The sequence below is a fragment of the Nuphar pumila genome, chromosome 1, assembly GCF_984573655.1.
Source record: "Nuphar pumila chromosome 1, dmNupPumi1.hap1.1, whole genome shotgun sequence".
NCBI classification, from domain to species: Eukaryota; Viridiplantae; Streptophyta; class Magnoliopsida; order Nymphaeales; family Nymphaeaceae; genus Nuphar; species Nuphar pumila.
Window position 1 is genome coordinate 9051777 of NC_143249.1, and position 17541 is coordinate 9069317.

General features: G+C 37.5%; 1 protein-coding gene across 1 annotated transcript in view; it reads left to right on the top strand.

Moving 5' to 3' along the window:
- Positions 1 to 16877, top strand: part of LOC149847897 (putative B3 domain-containing protein At5g66980) — a 69094-nt gene extending 52217 nt beyond the window's left edge. The window contains exons 3-4 of the mRNA XM_090002666.1: positions 10037 to 10236; positions 16715 to 16877. Coding sequence (XP_089858792.1) covers positions 10037 to 10236; positions 16715 to 16877 — 363 coding nt within the window. The remainder of the gene's footprint in view (positions 1 to 10036; positions 10237 to 16714) is intronic.
- Positions 16878 to 17541: the final 664 nt, after the last annotated feature.

The following is a 17541-nucleotide window of genomic DNA, read 5'->3' on the forward strand; positions in this document are numbered from 1 at the left end:
TGCACGATCACAATATGGCCTCTAATGTATTGAATACAATCTCACAAAGAGAATAAATCTCAATCAGAACACAATGGAAATAACAGTCCTTTTATATTCACAACTCATATGCTAGAAAGCATGCATTTACACTTTACAAATGGGCTCTATTTATAGAGCAATCTATACAACATAAAGAGGGAAACAGAGAGGCAGTCCAATAGTTGTTGGACTTCCTCCAAAGTTAAAAAATGTGACCATTGGAAGCAATCCAACGATTCCCAACATTCAACTAAGTTCAAAAATAAAATAAACAAAAAGCAAAAGAAAAACAAAAATAAACTAAAAGGAAAATAAAGAGTATAATACAGCCCCTATTGGACTGTATATACACAAAGACTAAAACACCGCTGATATACATATATCAGTTATATATATTTATAATGTATTTGAACAGATGGAACCTATAAACCTAAAGTTTGCAGTGCCATTTCCTCTAAGTACTCTATACCTATGGCCTACTTAGTTATGGCTCTTCAAGACAGTGAGCCAATAACCTTCAAAGAGGCTTGTCCCTGCCCAAAATCAGGATCACAAGTGGCATGAGTCAATGCAAGCTGAATACAATGTTCTCTTAAAAATCAGACCTAGGACGTTTCCCCAGCCCAAAATGCCTCACATATTGTAGGGTGTAAATGAATTTTCAAAATAAAAAAGAAGAGCATATGGAACTGTTGAAAGATACAAGGCTCAACTTATAGCCAAAGGATATAGTCAACTTGAATGGATAGACTAGTTCAAAAGTAGTAAAACCTACCACGATTCAAACAATCTTAACTATTGTTATTTCAAGAAATTGTGTGGTCTAACAGTTAGATGTTCATAATGTTTTTCTCCATGGATTTTTATCTAAGGATGTATATATGGATCACCTTGAAGTGTTCCAAGATCTGAAATTTCCAAATCAAGCGTGCAAGTTGAAAAAGGCTCTGCATGGCTTTAAACATGCTCCAAAAGCATGGTATTCTGGATTAAGTACATTTTTGAGAAACATGAGATTTTTTGGTGCTAGAACAGATACTTTGTTATTCATTCCTAAAATCAGGGAGCTTGTTATGTATGTCTTGGTATACATAGATGTCATAGTTGTTACAAGGAGTTCAAAAAGTCAAATACCGGATCTTATTGCCAAAATGGGGGCTGAGTTGGCTGTGAAGGACTTAGGTCCTCTTCTCTACTTTCTTGGAATAGAAGCCAATTTTTCTAAAGAAGGGATTTTTCTGTCTCAAGAAAAATATATTGTAGATCTCCTCTTGCGTGTCTATGGAAGGGGCAAGATCTGTATCCACCCTTATGGCCACAACACCAACCTTAAATACTACTGAATCTTCTTTCAAAGATCCCACTTTATATCGGAGTGTTGTAGGAGTGCAACAGTATGCTACTATGACCAGACCCAACATCTCATTTGTCATCAATCGGGTCTGTCAATATATGCACGCTCCCACAGATCTGCATTGGACTGCTATGAAAAAAATCTTGAGATATTTGAAGAATACTCTCAATTATGGTCTTCAATTAAAGAAAATGTCCTCACCTCATGTTGATTGGGTAGGATGCCCAGATGATAGAAAATCCACTGGAGGACAGACAATGTTCCTTGGACGAAATCCTGTCTCTTGGAGCTCTCAGAAATACTCTAAAGTATTCAGGTCCAATACAGAAGCCGAATACAGGGCCTTACCTAACTCTGCAGCTGAAGTTACCGGGATCAAGTTCTTACTTCAGGAATTGGGTGTTCGGTTATCCAACCTGCCAACCTTATGGTGTGACAATGTAGGAGCCTCTTACCTTGTTGATCCACCCATGTATCATAACCGAAGCAAGCACATAGAAATCGACCTTCCCTTTGTTAGAGATAAAATTGCAAAGAATTAGTTAAAGGTTTGATATATTTCATCTAAACACCAGCTGGTAGATATTCTCACCAAGCCTTTGTCAAGTTAGAGATTTAATATGTTATGTAGCAAGCTCAGTGTAGTTTCAAGGACCTTGAGCTTGAGGGGGCTGTTAGAGGATTGCATATCAATAATCAAGGCAAGTTATCAAAGATAACAGAAGAGTTTGTAAAATTGTCTATGAAAAGACAATACGCAAATGAGCACAAATAATATAGAAAAGATGTGCACGAAGGCACTCTCACAACACTTGAACAAAGTACGCAAAAGCGTAGAAATAATAAACATGCACAATGGCATGTATTTTATAGAAAGAACCAAGTGCTTGAGACTCTCAAGCTTAAGAAATACAAGGGGGGAACACCCCTATTTATACAAATGCAAGAGAGTGCAAAAGGGGGGCTCCCAAAGGAGTCGTTGGGAGCCCCCAACGGTCGTTGGGGCCCCCCAACGACTCTATTGAGGGACCCCCAATGCACATTTAATAAATGTCAAAAATAAAAAAGAAAAAAGAATTACAAAAATAAAATAAAAAGAAAGTTACAACATAATCCAAAATGGAATATTCGCAAAACAGGAAATGACAAAAATACCCTTTCGGGTAAATATATATAAATATATATATTTATATATATAGAGATATCTGTATATATAATATATTATATGTAAATATATCTCTATGTATATAAATATATATATTTATATTTACAATTACAATTAGAAGATACATTTTAACACCCCCCCTCAAACTTACGGTGTGATAATCGCAAGTTTGTCAAGAAGGAAATGAAATATGGGCGAACATAGAGCTTTTGTGAAGAAGTCGGCAAGTTGATACTCAGATGTCACATATGGTAGATCAATGACCTTCTTCTAGTATTCTTCTCGAACATAATGGCAATCCATCTCTATATGCTTTGTTTGCTCGTGAAAGGTGTGGTTCTTGGCAATGTAGATTGCACTTTTATTATCACAGCATAGCTTTGTTGGTTCTTTGACAACTACTCCCATATCTTCCAAAAGACGTCAAATCCATACAATTTCCATGGTGGTAGATGCCATGGCTCTATATTCGGCTTCAGTGGATGATAAGGAGACCTTCTGTTGCTTTTTACATCGCCATGAGATCAAAAATTCTCCTAAGAAAATACAAAAGCCAGTGGTGGAGTGACGGTTACTAAGGTCACCTCCCCAATCTGAGTCAGTATAAGCAAGCAATTTTAATTCAGAGGAAGAAGATAGAAAAACTCCCTTATTCATGGTTCCTTTCAAATATCTGATGATGCGAAGGATAACACTCATATGAACGGTTGTAGGAGCATGTTGAAACTGACTGGCGATGTGAATAGCATGCGACAAGTCGGGTCGAGTAATGCTAAGGTACATTAGAGAGCCTACCAACTGCCTGTAAGGAGTAGGATCTGTTAGGGGAACACCATCGTCAATCTTCATTTTTTATCCCACGACTTCAGAAGTTTCTCATACTTTGTCATCAGAAATTCCTGATCTGTCAATAATCTCACAAGCAAGCTTAGTCTGAGATAGAAAATAACCACGTTGTGAATAGGCAACCTCAATACCAAGGAAATATGTCAGAAAACCCAAGTCTGACATCTCAAATTTTGAAGTCAAGACGGACTTAATACCCTTGACTCCTTGAACATCATCACCTGTAATTAGCATGTCATCAACATAGAGTAATAGAATCACAATTCCTGCATTAGATCTTCTAGTAAATTTTTAGTAAATAGAGCGGTGTTAGTATAACATGAGGAAAAACCATTTTCCAACATTACACTAGTAAATCTATCATACCAAGCCTTGGGGGCCTGTTTCAAACCATAGAGGGTTTTACGAAGACGAAGAACTTTATCTTTAGGAATCTTCATGCCTTGTGGAGCATCCATATATACTTCTTCGTTAAGATCACCATTTAAGAAGGCATTTTTAACATCCATTTGAAAAATGTTCCAATTTTTAATAGATGCAATAGTAATAAGACACCTAACGGTAACCATTCGAGCTACAGGGGCAAAGGTTTCTTCGTAATCAATTCCATACTCTTGCCCATACCCTTTTGCAACTAAGCGAGCTTTATACCTTTCTAGAGAACCATCGCTCTTAGTTTTAACTTTAAAGACCCATCGACAGCTTATAGTTTTCTTTCCTATAGGTAGAGTTTGGAAATCCCAAGTTTCTGCCCTTTTAAGAGCATTAAGTTCACTTTGCATGGCTTCTTGCCATTCTATACATTTTTTAGCTTCTTCAAAATTTCTTGGTTCAAAATAAGAGTGAATGTCACTAAGACACACCCTATATCGGGGTGAAAAAGAGTCAAAGGATACAAAACGAGTTGAAGGCCTCCTATTCCTTTCAGATCTTCTATGATCAAGAATAGGAGAAAGCTCACTATATTGATCAATAGCACTTCTAAAGGTGTCTTGGTTTCTACGAGTAGGTTATTGGCTCACTTGGAACTCTACTTTCTTGTTCATTGAGTGGGTTATGTTCACCAATATCTACATCATTTTCCTCATCATGGTTTAATGATACCTCATCATCACTAGATATATCATCATTACTAGACAATAAGTCAAATAAGAAGGAGTAATCAAAATTTTCTTGTTGAGAAACATTCTTTTCAAAACCACTCTCATTTTCTAAAAAAGTTACATTTCTAGAGACATATAGCTTATCATCTCTAAGATCATAACAACGAAAACCTTTTTGAGTTTCGAAATAACCAAGAAAGGCACAAGGAATAGCCTTGGGAGAGAGCTTGTCATTCTTATCCGTAAGTATAAAACACTTACATCTAAAGACTCTTAACCTATTATAATCAGGTTCAAGCTTATGTAATACCTCAAAGGGAGATATTTTTCCTAATATCCTAGATGGTAAGCGATTTATTAAATAAACAGAAGCAAGAGCTGCTTCAGCCCAAAAGTTTTTAGGAATATTTTGAGATATAAGAAGGGTCTTAGTGGTCTCAATAATGTGCCTATGTTTTCTTTCAGCCAACCCATTCTGTTGAGGTGTTTTAGGACAAGACCTTTGGTGAATAATTCCGTGATCCTCAAGATATACCTTAAATTGATTGGAGAGATATTCTCCTCCAGAGTCACTTCTAAAAATCTTTATGTTGCTGTTGAATTGATTCTTAATCATTGAATGAAATTTTTTAAAACATGAAAATACTTCATGTTTAAACTCAAGAAAATATATCCACGAATATCTGAAAAAATCATCCACAAATATTACATAATAAGAAAAACCTCCTTTTGAAACAACAGGTGCAGGTCCCCAAACATCCGAATGAACAATTTCGAAAGTTTTAGAAGAGAACATAGTTCTTTGCTCAAAAGGTAAACTTCGCATTTATCCGAGAATGCAGTCATTACAAGAAAAAGAGCTTTTACATAGGTCTTTTGCAAAATGTAAATAAGATAACTTGGTGATATTGGGATGACCAAGTCTTTTGTGCCACACATTTATATCTTTATGTCGGGCAACATTACACAAAACTTTTGGAACTTGAAGAGATTCCATATAGTATAAATCTCCTCTTCTAAAGCCTTCCCCAATCAATTTCCCGGACTGGCGATCCTGTATTAAGCATTTATCACAAGAGAATTTAATATCGCAGCCATGGTCCGTGAGTTGAGAAACAGAGAGGAGATTTAAGTTAAGTTTAGGTATAAATCTGATTTTTGGAATAGAAAATTCTTGAGTTTCAAAATTACCTATTCCTTTAATTTCGAGAGAGGTTCCATCAGCAGTAGAGACATAAGATGGGGAACCATTTTTCGAATAGTCGGAAAGTGAAAAAATGTTTGGGGACATATGAAAGGATGCACCGGAGTCCAAAAGCCTGGAGAGGAAGAAGTGGATACGGCTGCACCGGAGGTAGATCCCTTGAGGAGAGGTTGAAGAGATTCCACTATTTGATTTATAGAAAGGGTCCCACTCGAAGATGCCTCATCCTTCTGCGGTACACCAGTGGTAGCCATGGCTAGAAGTTTCTTCCACTTGGGACATACGGGTTTGATATGCCCCGGTTCTTTACAAAAATGACAAATAGTTTTGCTATAGTCCCTTCTCCCTCTTTGACCACCATTTTCACCTTGATTTTGAAATTTAAAATGAGGGGGACGATAGGTTCTTACATTGTTTCCGGGTCTAGATACGACATTGACCTCACTATTTTCTTCAATATTACAAGGGACCGCAAGAACATTTGGTCCTTGTTTACATAAATTCATACGAGTCTCTTCACCACTTAATTTGGTGAGAACATCTTCAAGAGAAGGGAGAGAAAAAGAGGAGAGAAGAGATGACCTTATTTGCTCAAATTCGGGCCTTAGCCCATTCAAAAAGTTGAAGAATCGATCTTCTTCAAGTTGCTTGTGACGAAGCTCAATTGCCTCTCCACTCCATTTTGGTTCAAGCATTGCAAGCTCATCTCAAATAGAGGAAAGATTGACAAAGTATTCCCTAATCGTCATTTCACCTTGAGTAAGGGAGATAGCCTTCTTTTGAAGGTAATACTTATGAGAGAGATCCCTTGAGGTGTACATTTTTTCAAGATAATGCCAAGCTTTCGATGCCTTTTTGAATTTAATAATGTTGGCATTTATCTTGGTTTCCACGGATGAGAAAAACCATGAAAGAATCTTGAAATTCTTCATTTCCCATTCATCGTGTTTCTTGGAGTATTCTTCAAGGGCTTTGGTTCTTTCTTATCCCTCAAGAATCTTGATTTCGCCTCCATTTACTACAGTAATCTTGGGTTCCGGTTCCGGAATAGTGCCAAGTACATATCCCCATAGGCCTTTCCCTTTTATATGAGCCTCCATATTTCCGGCCCAAACATGGTAGTTGGACCCATTTAATTTGAAACCAAGAGCAAAATGAGACTCTTTTTCGCCCATTAGAGAGTAAAGAGGTAGAGAAAAAAGTGTACCAACACAATATTTTCAACAACAACTTTGCACAAGATTCTTCTAAAATATTGGAGAAGTAAGATCCACCACTTCAAACTTCAATGATCGGAAGGCACGTTTTTTGAGGCACTCGAAAAAGGAGAATCCCACGATCTTCAATAATCAACCTTGCTTTGATACCATGTAAAATTGTCTATGAAAGGACAATACGCAAATGAGCACAAATAATATAGAAAGATGTGCACGAAGGCACTCTCACAACACTTGAATAAAGTACGCAAAAGCGTAGAAATAATAAACATGCACAATGGCATGTATTTTATAGAAAGAACCAAGTGCTTGAGACTCTCAAGCTTAAGAAATACAAGGGGGGAACACCCCTATTTATACAAATGCAAGAGAGTGCAAAAGGGGGGCTCCCAAAGGAGTCGTTGGGAGCCCCCAACGACTCTATTGGGGGACCCCCAATGCACATTTAATAAATGTCAAAAATAAAAAAGAAAAAAGAATTACAAAAATAAAATAAAAAGAAAGTTACAACATATTCCAAAACGGAATATGCGCAAAACAGGAAATGACAAAAATACCCTTTTGGGTAAATATATATAAATATATATATTTATATATATAGAGATATATGTACATATAATATATTATATGTAAATATATCTCTCTCTATATAAATATATATATATTTATATTTACAATTAGAAGATACATTTTAACACCCCCCTCAAACTTACGGTGTGATAACCGCAAGTTTGTCAAGAAGGAAATGAAATCTGGGCGAACATAGAGCTTTTGTGAAGAAGTCGGCAAGTTGATACTCAGATGTCACATATGGTAGATCAATGACCTTCTTCAAGTATTCTTCTCGGACATAATGGCAATCCATCTCTATATGCTTTGTTCGCCCATGAAAGGTGTGGTTCTTGGCAATGTAGATTGCACTTTTATTAGAGTTACCATCAAATGATAAGGTAATTAGCGTGAAGACTGCAAGAGTAGTTATTTGTTCAAGATCAAGAAGACTAGATGAAAAGATAAAACTCCTACCATAGATAAATAAGCCAAGTCAGCTAATGAAGATAAAAAATCTACAGAAGATGGAAAGGCCAACCTAGGTGTTAGAAACGTTTCTCTTGAAGGAAGCAAAGGTGTAAATGTAACTTGTAAAATCAGTAGTTACCATGATGGTAAAGATTCCATGTATAAGAGGATGGCTTTAATGAATAAAATGTGTGTGTGTGTGTGTGTGTGTGTGTGTGTGTGAGAGAGAGAGAGAGAGAGAGAGAGAGAGAGAGAGAGAGAGAGAGAGAGAGGTGTTATGTGGATGTAGGTTCACATTCAACTGAACCACATTAAACTCATTGTTAATCACATGGTTTGCTTTGGCTCTTTTAACTTGGGATGGCAGTGGATTGGGGCGGGTGCAAGAGACCAGGTCTCTGCCCCCACCCCATCTCAAATTTTTTTCCTCCATCCCTGGTTCATCCCAGTCTCAAAATAGCTGTCCCCATCCCCGTCCCCACCTCGTCCCGTCTCAGTCCCCGTCCCCATCTCAAAATAACTTTATTCTTATTTTAAGAGGAATAAGAATAAAATAAGGAGAGGATGGTTTGAAATATATATATATATAAAGATTTTATAATATATAAGGGTATATTAATAATTTCATTAACGGGGATGGAGGATGGTGCAGGGACAAGAGTAAGTCCATCCCTATCTTCATACCCGTACGGGTTTTGATTTTCACCTTCATCCCCGGTCCATTCCCCGTTTTACGTCCCTCCAACCCCGGTCGAAACGGGGTGGGTTCGGACAGATCCCCATTTTTCCCCGGTCCATTGCCATCTCTACTTTTAACGCCTACCAGATGAGTGGAGCCCTTGTGTGCTAGACCACTAGATGAGTGCTGATCACTAGCAGCCTATTTTTTGTATGCTTTTCCTCTTTACCAATTGATTCTAATGGTAGAATTAATGACACCATCCACATTCTACTAATATTTGCTCGTGGATGGATAAATCTCTAAGCCGTATCTATAGGGCTATTTGTTTATATTTGACAAGAAGATATATATTGGTGAACATAATAGGACAAGAAATGGAATTGGAAGTTAAATCAAGTTCTATATCATTGTTTAATTCTTTAATTATTCTTGCTAAATTCTATAATTTTGTAAGACCATTGTAATCTGTAAAACTTTAGGACATCAGTGACATTATATTCATTAGCTTTTCTTCTCTTACGTTCAGTGGATCTCTTTTTCTTGTCTTAGATTTTGGAATTTAAATCTCGACTTTTAAGATTTCAAAATAAATGATTTTGAAAAAGATTTCGAATTAAATTTTATTTTAAAAGTTTAGCAGGCAGCAAGAAAATGCTGGAAATGTGAGAAATTAATGTCAAACTTCTGCCCTTTCAAAGCATGCTTTTTTCAATCATATTGAATGAAACCAAATGCATCTAAGAACAAGACAGATTTTGAAAGCTTGCTGATGAGTCTACTGCTTATGGTGCTCAAATGTTTGGCTTGGACAGTGGAACTATGTTGATGCATCACTTCAGTGAAATCTTGATAAGCACACAATTAGATGCTGCAGATGTTTGTGGAGAACAAAAAGGTAAAAAGATGGTTTATTAGTGTCAAAAGGACACACCATTCTGGTGGCGTGTCACTAGTGACATGATCAGACATGATGACACGGACACTGACATGTACTGATATTATTATAATATGTTAACTAAATTTTATTATTTTAAAATAATACTTCACTAAAAAAGTATTTCATGTATTGAAATATCAAAAAATAAATTCCATTATTGCATCTAAATTTCATTGTTCACCAACATGTCCTCGTGCCCTTTCCTTTTTCTTTTTAAATGTTTCTAATTCGTGCATCGTGCTCCTGTCATATGTTGGTCGTACTCGTATCTTCACCAATTAATTATCAATTTCTTTTGTGGAAAAATGATGCACCATGTCTTTCATTATCTTCTCTTTGATGCTCTTTCTGATGGAAAGTGCTCTAAAATTAGCTATATGCTATGTTCGTGCATGTATGTGTGTGTTATTGTCTGTCATGCACATTTCTATCACTGTGTTCCAACATTTGTTTGTTTTATGTAACTTTTTGGTCTTTCTGAATGCAGAGACTCCCTGCTTATTTCAGGAACAAACATTTTCCTTACAAAAAATTTGATCTGAGCCTTGGGGACCCAAGTGGAGAATGGTGGCCGGTGCGCTACGCAAGTGTGAATGCCAACAGAGGAGGCCTCGGTGGAGGTTGGGCACCCTTTTCAATTGGTAATAACATCGAAGAAGCAGATGTTTGCGTCTTCGAGCTTATCAAGTACAACAAGATGCGCGTTCATATCTTTCGAGTAGTGGATGAAATTGTTCCTCTGCTTAGGATGGGGAAGAATATTTGTTAGTTAGAGTGGATGGTTGTGTGTTTCCTTGCTTCTATGGTGGCACTGTAGTACTATAACTTATGGTGGTACACGCTTTATTTACATAGATCTAAGCTCTAAAAGTAAAATCTAACCTTTGGATAATGTTTGGCATGTTCTATTTTACTAATCTCACATTTTAAAGTTGACTCAAGTATGACGTTTTATACCATTTCTAAACGACTTATTTTCATAAATTGTGAGCCGTTGATTTTTCACCATCTAAAAAATAAATCATGCGATGTATTATACATAATAAAATCTTTTAACAGTAAATAAACCCTATTAAATACATCTGTATAGTCAGATCTATCGTTTGGTAACTAGATCCACACAAAAAAGAATAGTGTACCACCAAAAGTATCATGGTAGAGAACCATTATATATAATGTTTGCTACCCTCGTGGGTTAGGACCCCCTTGGTGAAGAAGTGAAATATTTTTATTTGCTTCGGTTTTTCTGTGCATCTAACCATCTAGATGTGTTTGGCAGGTTTGGTAGAAATTGACCTTTGCATTATGTTTTCTGTTGTATATGTCAAATTCTGCAAGGGTTGAAAAATTAATGGCCTCCAACGCATCAAATTCTCAAACAACAACAACAACAACTATGCCTTCATCCCAAAACAATTGGGGTCAGCGATATGAACCAAAAAAGAAATTCATTTTGGGTCTTCCACATGAATCCTTTTCCTCCAATCATTTCTATCCAACGCCATGTCCTCGGTGAGGTTCAAAGCATTCATATCCTTTCCTATCATCTCCATCCAAGTCTTCCTAGGCCTACCCCGACCTCTTTTAACTAATATATTTTCCCATTTCTCCAACCTTCTAACTGGAGCATCATTAGGCCTTCGCCGAATATGTCCAAACCACCGTAAACGATTCTCTCGCATCTTATTTTCAATGGGTGCAACACCTACCTTCTTACGCATCAAATTCTCAAACTTCAAAAAAAAAAAATTAAGTTGAAAAACTATGATTCAAAAGTCAAATCCTGCCATTTTGATTATGCTTAAGACATCTATGGTGTCAGATTTGATCAAAACAACCTTTACATGTTGGTTCCAACTAAGGGGTTCCTTATTAAGAGGGTAGCAAATGCTATCCTATATATATATAGAGAGTGATGCATAGCTGCTCAAACTAAGGTTACTCACGCTAAGCGTCCTTTGCGCAGCGTGATGGACACTCAACATCTTTTTTGTGCAAAAAGACTTTTATTAGCGCTAAAATAGCATCAATAAAAGTCTAAAAGTGTTCACTTAGACTTTTATTGGTGCTATTTTAGTTTTGGTAAAAGTTTTTTTGTGCAAAAAAGACATTGAACGTCCATCACGCGGCGTTATGTATGCTCGATGTGAGTGACCTTCGTTTGAGCACCTAATGAGTGAGCAACTACCAATTTTCGTATATATATATATATATATATATATATATATATATATATATATATATATATATATATATATATATATATATATATATAGGGGTGGCAATTTTTGACACGACCCCCTTCTTAGCCGGGTTCGGGTTTGGCTTAAACAGGTTTGTGTTGTAAACGGGTTGACCCGCCTAACCCGTTTATTAAAAAGGTCAGGTTCGTGTTAGGGGTATGCCAACCCGCCAACCCGTTTACTCGAACCCAACCCGCCCGCCAACCCGTTTACCCGACATGACCCATTTATTAAACGAGTTAACCGTGTCGTGTCGGGTTACCCATTTAATAAATGGGTCGGGTTCGTGTTTGACATAGCCGACCTGTTTAATAAAGGGGTCGGGTTCGTGTTAAGGTATGCTGACCCGCCGACACGGCCTGCCAACCTGACCCGATTGCCACCCCTATATATATCAATGGAGAGAGAAAGAGATAAGAGTAACAGTGGATGATTTTTCCCATCCACTGTTACATCGGACAAATGTGTGTCACTGATCACATGTAGGGATGGCAGTGGGGCGGGGCGGGGGACAAGGTTTCCACCCCCGCCCCGCCTCAAAATTTTATCCTCCACCCCCGTCTCCATCCCCGTTTCATACCCTTCATCCCCGGTCCAAACGGGGATGAGGCGGGGCGGGGCGGGGATATTGCGGGGAAAAGTGGTTGGGGCGGGGACGGGGCGGGGAAAAGTGCACGTCCATCCCCGCCCCGCCTCCGCGGCGGGGATGGATTTTATCCTCCACCCCCGCCTCCATCCCCGTTTCATACCCTTCATCCCCGGTCCAAACGGGGTGAGGCGGGGCGGGGCCCCGCTTTCCCCCGGTCCACTGCCATCCCTAATCACATGTCATTTTTTCCCAGAAGCACCTTGGTGGTCTTAGACGGTTGCTGTTTACACCCAATTTTTTTATGATGCCCAATTGCTAATATTTATTTAAAATGCATTCTCAGGTTCCAAGGTGAAGATCTTCAAAACCTTTGGTCATTTCACACCTCTTAGCTTAGGGAAACTTTAGAATTCTAATAAAACCCCAAAATTTCTCTCTCTTTTTTTTTTAACGACAAACCATTTTTCCATCTTGTGTCTGAACGTAGTGTTTGGATGGTAGCAAAAACTCTTTGTGGTCCAATGTCGAAATAACAAAGTCACTTTGCTATTCGATGTGGGATGACAAAGACGGCAAAAACTCTTTGTTGTCCGATACCCGAATGGGATGATAAATCTAAAGGGTTATCCATAACCTATCCTAATAGTTTTATCCACATTTCGTACACAAAACTCCCCATAGATGAGCTTTATCCATTCATTAGGGATAAACATGACTCTATTTGGGTTGGATTTGAATTTGATAACCCGTTGACCCATATCCATGCTTAACTTCTATGAATAGGAGTTGACTCCTAGTACTTGATCATTTGAAAATGATTTGTCTACACATTTTTAGATGCAGAGAGAATGCATACCCTAGCCTTGCCTTCCCTCTCTCCTAAACTACCGTACCCAGGTGAAGGTGTCGTTGGACTAAGGAGGGTTGCTCTTGAATTGTCATACACGCTCCATGAGAGGGCTTGGGCCAAAAAAAGCCTGACATTTGAAGCCCTAAAGGATATATTTCAAACAACTTTTGAAAGGTTTTTTTGCAAAATCAAGATAAGTGCATCCCATTAATCACGCACCTCTGGTTCGTTCGACGGTTTTAAACCGTCCATTGTTACTCCATTTCATGTGTGTATATATGGCTTAAGAAAGCATATGTGCAAACATTTACTTAATCTCATCATATAGATGTACTTTGTATAATTTACTTGGTAGAAAACAAGCATTACACATTATACTTAATTTTCAGGCACAGATGTGTTTTTAGGGCAATAAAGAAAAATGAAGGGCTCATATTGCATTAAAACTTGATGATGAAAATCAAAATTTTCAGTTAAACTGGTTAATTCCAAAACACAAGTTTTTTAGCAACATAAAGTGATAAATATATCCAAGAGCTTAGATTAAGCAAAACCTATCTATCAGGTGCAATTACATTAAATGTGTAGCTGCACTTGAGTGCCACACATCTGCAGTTCTCCACAACTGTATTCCAAAGATGTGTGGCACTCAGGTGCAACATGTTATGTTTGGTTGCATCTCATTCTCATCATTCTCATGTGGTTTGGAATGACATGAGATGAAATAAAATGTGATTTGAAGTAGCATGATTTCACATCACATATTTAGCCTTGTGATGAGATTCACTTCAATGCCATTTCAAATCATATTCAGTTTCTCATTTGCCTGACATTCCAAATTACAGGTTTGGTTAGCTGTGCAAATGAGATTCATTCTCTCATTTGCATGAGATTCTAAATCACATATGTGTGCAACCAAAACATACCAATGTGATTGCACCTGATTCCTGTCAAATTGGGTGTCATTGATGCACTCACAAATTCCCACAGCTTTGTGGTGGCAGATGGTTTGAGGCGTAGGAGTTGGCATTTCCTATGCCAACTCTCCTAAATACCCTTTTTTTTCCCATGCTTGATGCTCTCAAACGTAATATGACGTTGGGGATTCCTCAACTCCTCTTTGCTGAAGGTTTCCAAACAAAGCCTAAATAGACACTGGTTCATTTCTTGGTCAATATCTAAAATTAGGCTGCATCAACGCTGGTTAGGGCAATCACTTAATCCTAGATCTGACTTGGCTCAAACAAGGCCTGAGGGTGCTATACTGCCGGGTTAGTCTTGGTTATGACAGGTTTAGTGTGGACATCAGATCCAAAACATGAACTAGGTCGTTGTTTGGGTAAGGAAAATTTCATTTTTTTTTCTTTTACATCATATTAAGAAGGAAAGAGGATCAGGTGCAATGTGATTGCACACTTTTGGTGTGCTGCTGCACCTGATCACCGGTCATCTGCTGTTAGACCCCACAACTGACAGGTTGTATTCCAAAGATAGTGGGTAATCAAAATCAGTTTCAGTAGCACAATAAAAGTGTGCAATCACATTGCACCTGATCCTCCCTCAGGAAAGAGGTGGTATAGAGCTGCTGCCACCTGGGAACAGTCCTGGTTTTACTTCAAATTCTTAGTTCCGAAACAATTAGAGCCTGTTTGGAATCTAGGAACTGGGATTAGAGTTAATGCATTTTGCAAAAAGTTGGTCAACTGCCACCTGGTGGCTGTTTGGAAACTGGTAGCTGGGATGGGAGTTAGGCCCTGTTTGGAAACTAAGAGATGAGATATGAGTTAATGCATTTGGCAAAGACTTGGTCAAACTACCTTGTGGTAGTCGTTTGGAAACTGGTAGTTGGGATGAGTGTTTATGCATTTGGGATGGGAAGTGAGGTCCTCTCACCTTTATATTTACACAAAAGAATGAAATAAATAGCTAGCCCCTCTTAGGGCCTGTTTGGGATTGGTAGTTGAGAGAGTTTATGCATTTGAGGAAGTGACAGCTGCTTTGCCTGCTACCACCCCTATGAGGTGGTAGCTGCCAAATCCATCCTTTAGTGTAAATACAAAGGAAGAAGGGCTTCACTTTCCATCCCAAATGCATAAACGCCCACCCTTACGCCCAGATTCTCAATGGGACCACCCTGGGCATTTGACCAAGGTTTTGCCTCAAAAACACCAAATGAATAAACACCCATCCGAGCGCCGAGATTCCAAAAAAATGGTTTGCAAATTAAAAAAATTCATCTATGAACTTAAGTAGGCTTCTCGTCAATGATATCATAAATTTCATCAAGTTGTCCTCTCATTTGGTTTTAAGATGAATGTGCTTGATGAATGCATATTCCATAAATTCAGTGAGGGTAAATATGTTTTTCTGATTTTATATGTCGATGACATATTACTTGCAAGTAATGATATAGGCATATTACATGAAACCAAGAGATTTCTGATAAAAAAATTTAAAATAAAAGATCTTGGTAACGTCTCTTTTGTATTTGAGATCCAGATACATCAAGATCGTTCTCAGAATATTCTTGGATTATCGCAAAAGAGTTATATCGAAAGGATTCTTGATAGATTTAGCATGAAGGATTATAAACCAGGTGATACCCCTATTGCTCAGGGAGACAAGTTGAGTCTCGCTCAGTGCCCCAAACACCAGTTTGAGGTTAAGGATATGAAAAAGATTATCTATGCATTTATTGTGGGGAGTCTTATGTATGCTCAGGTGTGTACATGTCCAGAGATAACATATATTGTTAGAATGTTAGGCAGATATCTTAGTAACCCAAGTATGGATCATTGGAAAACAACCAAACAACTTATGCAGTATTTGCAAGGAACAAAAGGTTATATGCTCATGATGATGCATAAAATGCACATCATTTTTATATCAAATTCATGTATTTTCACATGTTTTAATGGTTTAGAACTCATGTATTGATGTCTTTAGACACAAAGAGGTCTCAGTTCGAATTTCACTCGAATCAGAGTTAAAATGAAGAAAATATTATATTTTTAGGGTTTTTGATCAAATTTTGAGGTAGACTGGATCCAAATCTGACTCAAGAACTTCAATTTGGATCTTGGACTGGATTCAAACCCTAAATATCTATAAACTCATGTGATCTAAAATGTTTTTCAATAATATTTTTTGAAACTAAGTAATATCCTTTCTAATGTATTTTGGTATCTAGTTGCAAATACTAAGTAGTTTAGCAATTTTATTAAAACTAACTTCTTAAGTAGGTAGTTTTTAGAATTAATAATAGTTTAGAGTATAAAAAGTTTGAAAAAAGAGAGACACATGTTTTTGGATGTTTGAAAAAACTTCCCCTCTCTCTCTCTCTCTCCTCTCTTCTCTCTTTCTTCTCTCTCTCTCTCTCTCTCACATGCCCCTCTCTACGAGTGTGCGTCTTCCTTTCTTTTTCTTCATTTCTTCTTCTTCTTTGTTTTTGTATTCTTCAATTGATTGATGCATTTTTTGTAGGTGCTGCAGGCTGAAAAGGAGCTTCGCCTCATGGTGTGTCGTCTACATCAACTTGGCTATTCGTGCTCTCCCCTTGCGGTTTTCCTCTCCTTCTTCTTCAACCCTCTCTACCAATCGGTTCTTGTACGGGTGCAACAGTGAAGGAATATACAACAACCATTGAAGGACGTGTTGGGCGTGTTCTACAAGCTCCATCAACTGCTCTACCTCACCCGTCCCTCATTGGATCGCCCTTGAGGCAGATATTCTCTTCCTCCGCTTCTTCTAGTTAGATAGAGTTTATCCCCTAGTCGAGTCTTATCCAAATTTCAATTCTTTATTTTCTGATTTTTTTGACAGCAAACCACTGTTTGCAATTCGTGTTTCTCAGTGTTAAAATCAAATTTTACTTTAGTTTAGGCTTTTAAATTGGTTTGGGTATTGTGCTTAGACTCCTTGTGAAAATTGGCTAAGCATAGTTTAGCCGATTTTGATGTTTTACAAAACTTTGAATATGGATCTTCGTTGGAGTTTAAGGCATATAAAATTGTGTTTTTGTAAAGTATAAGATTGAGTCTTAGCATGGCTTGAAAATTCTTTTTGTGTTGGTGTGTGAAAAACGTTGAATTAGTAAAACCGGCTAAATGATATCTAGCTGATTTTACTGATTAACGTTTTTGTTGTTTTGCTGTTTTGTAATTTTATTAGATTTGAAGGCTGGCAGATTCATTTTGTGTGTGACAGTCTTAAGATCGAGTCCATTTCATAGTTTAGTAGAAATAAAAATCCGTTTCAAAATTATATTTTTATTTTAGTTAGAATTCATGTTTTGTAAGTGTTGAAAAGTT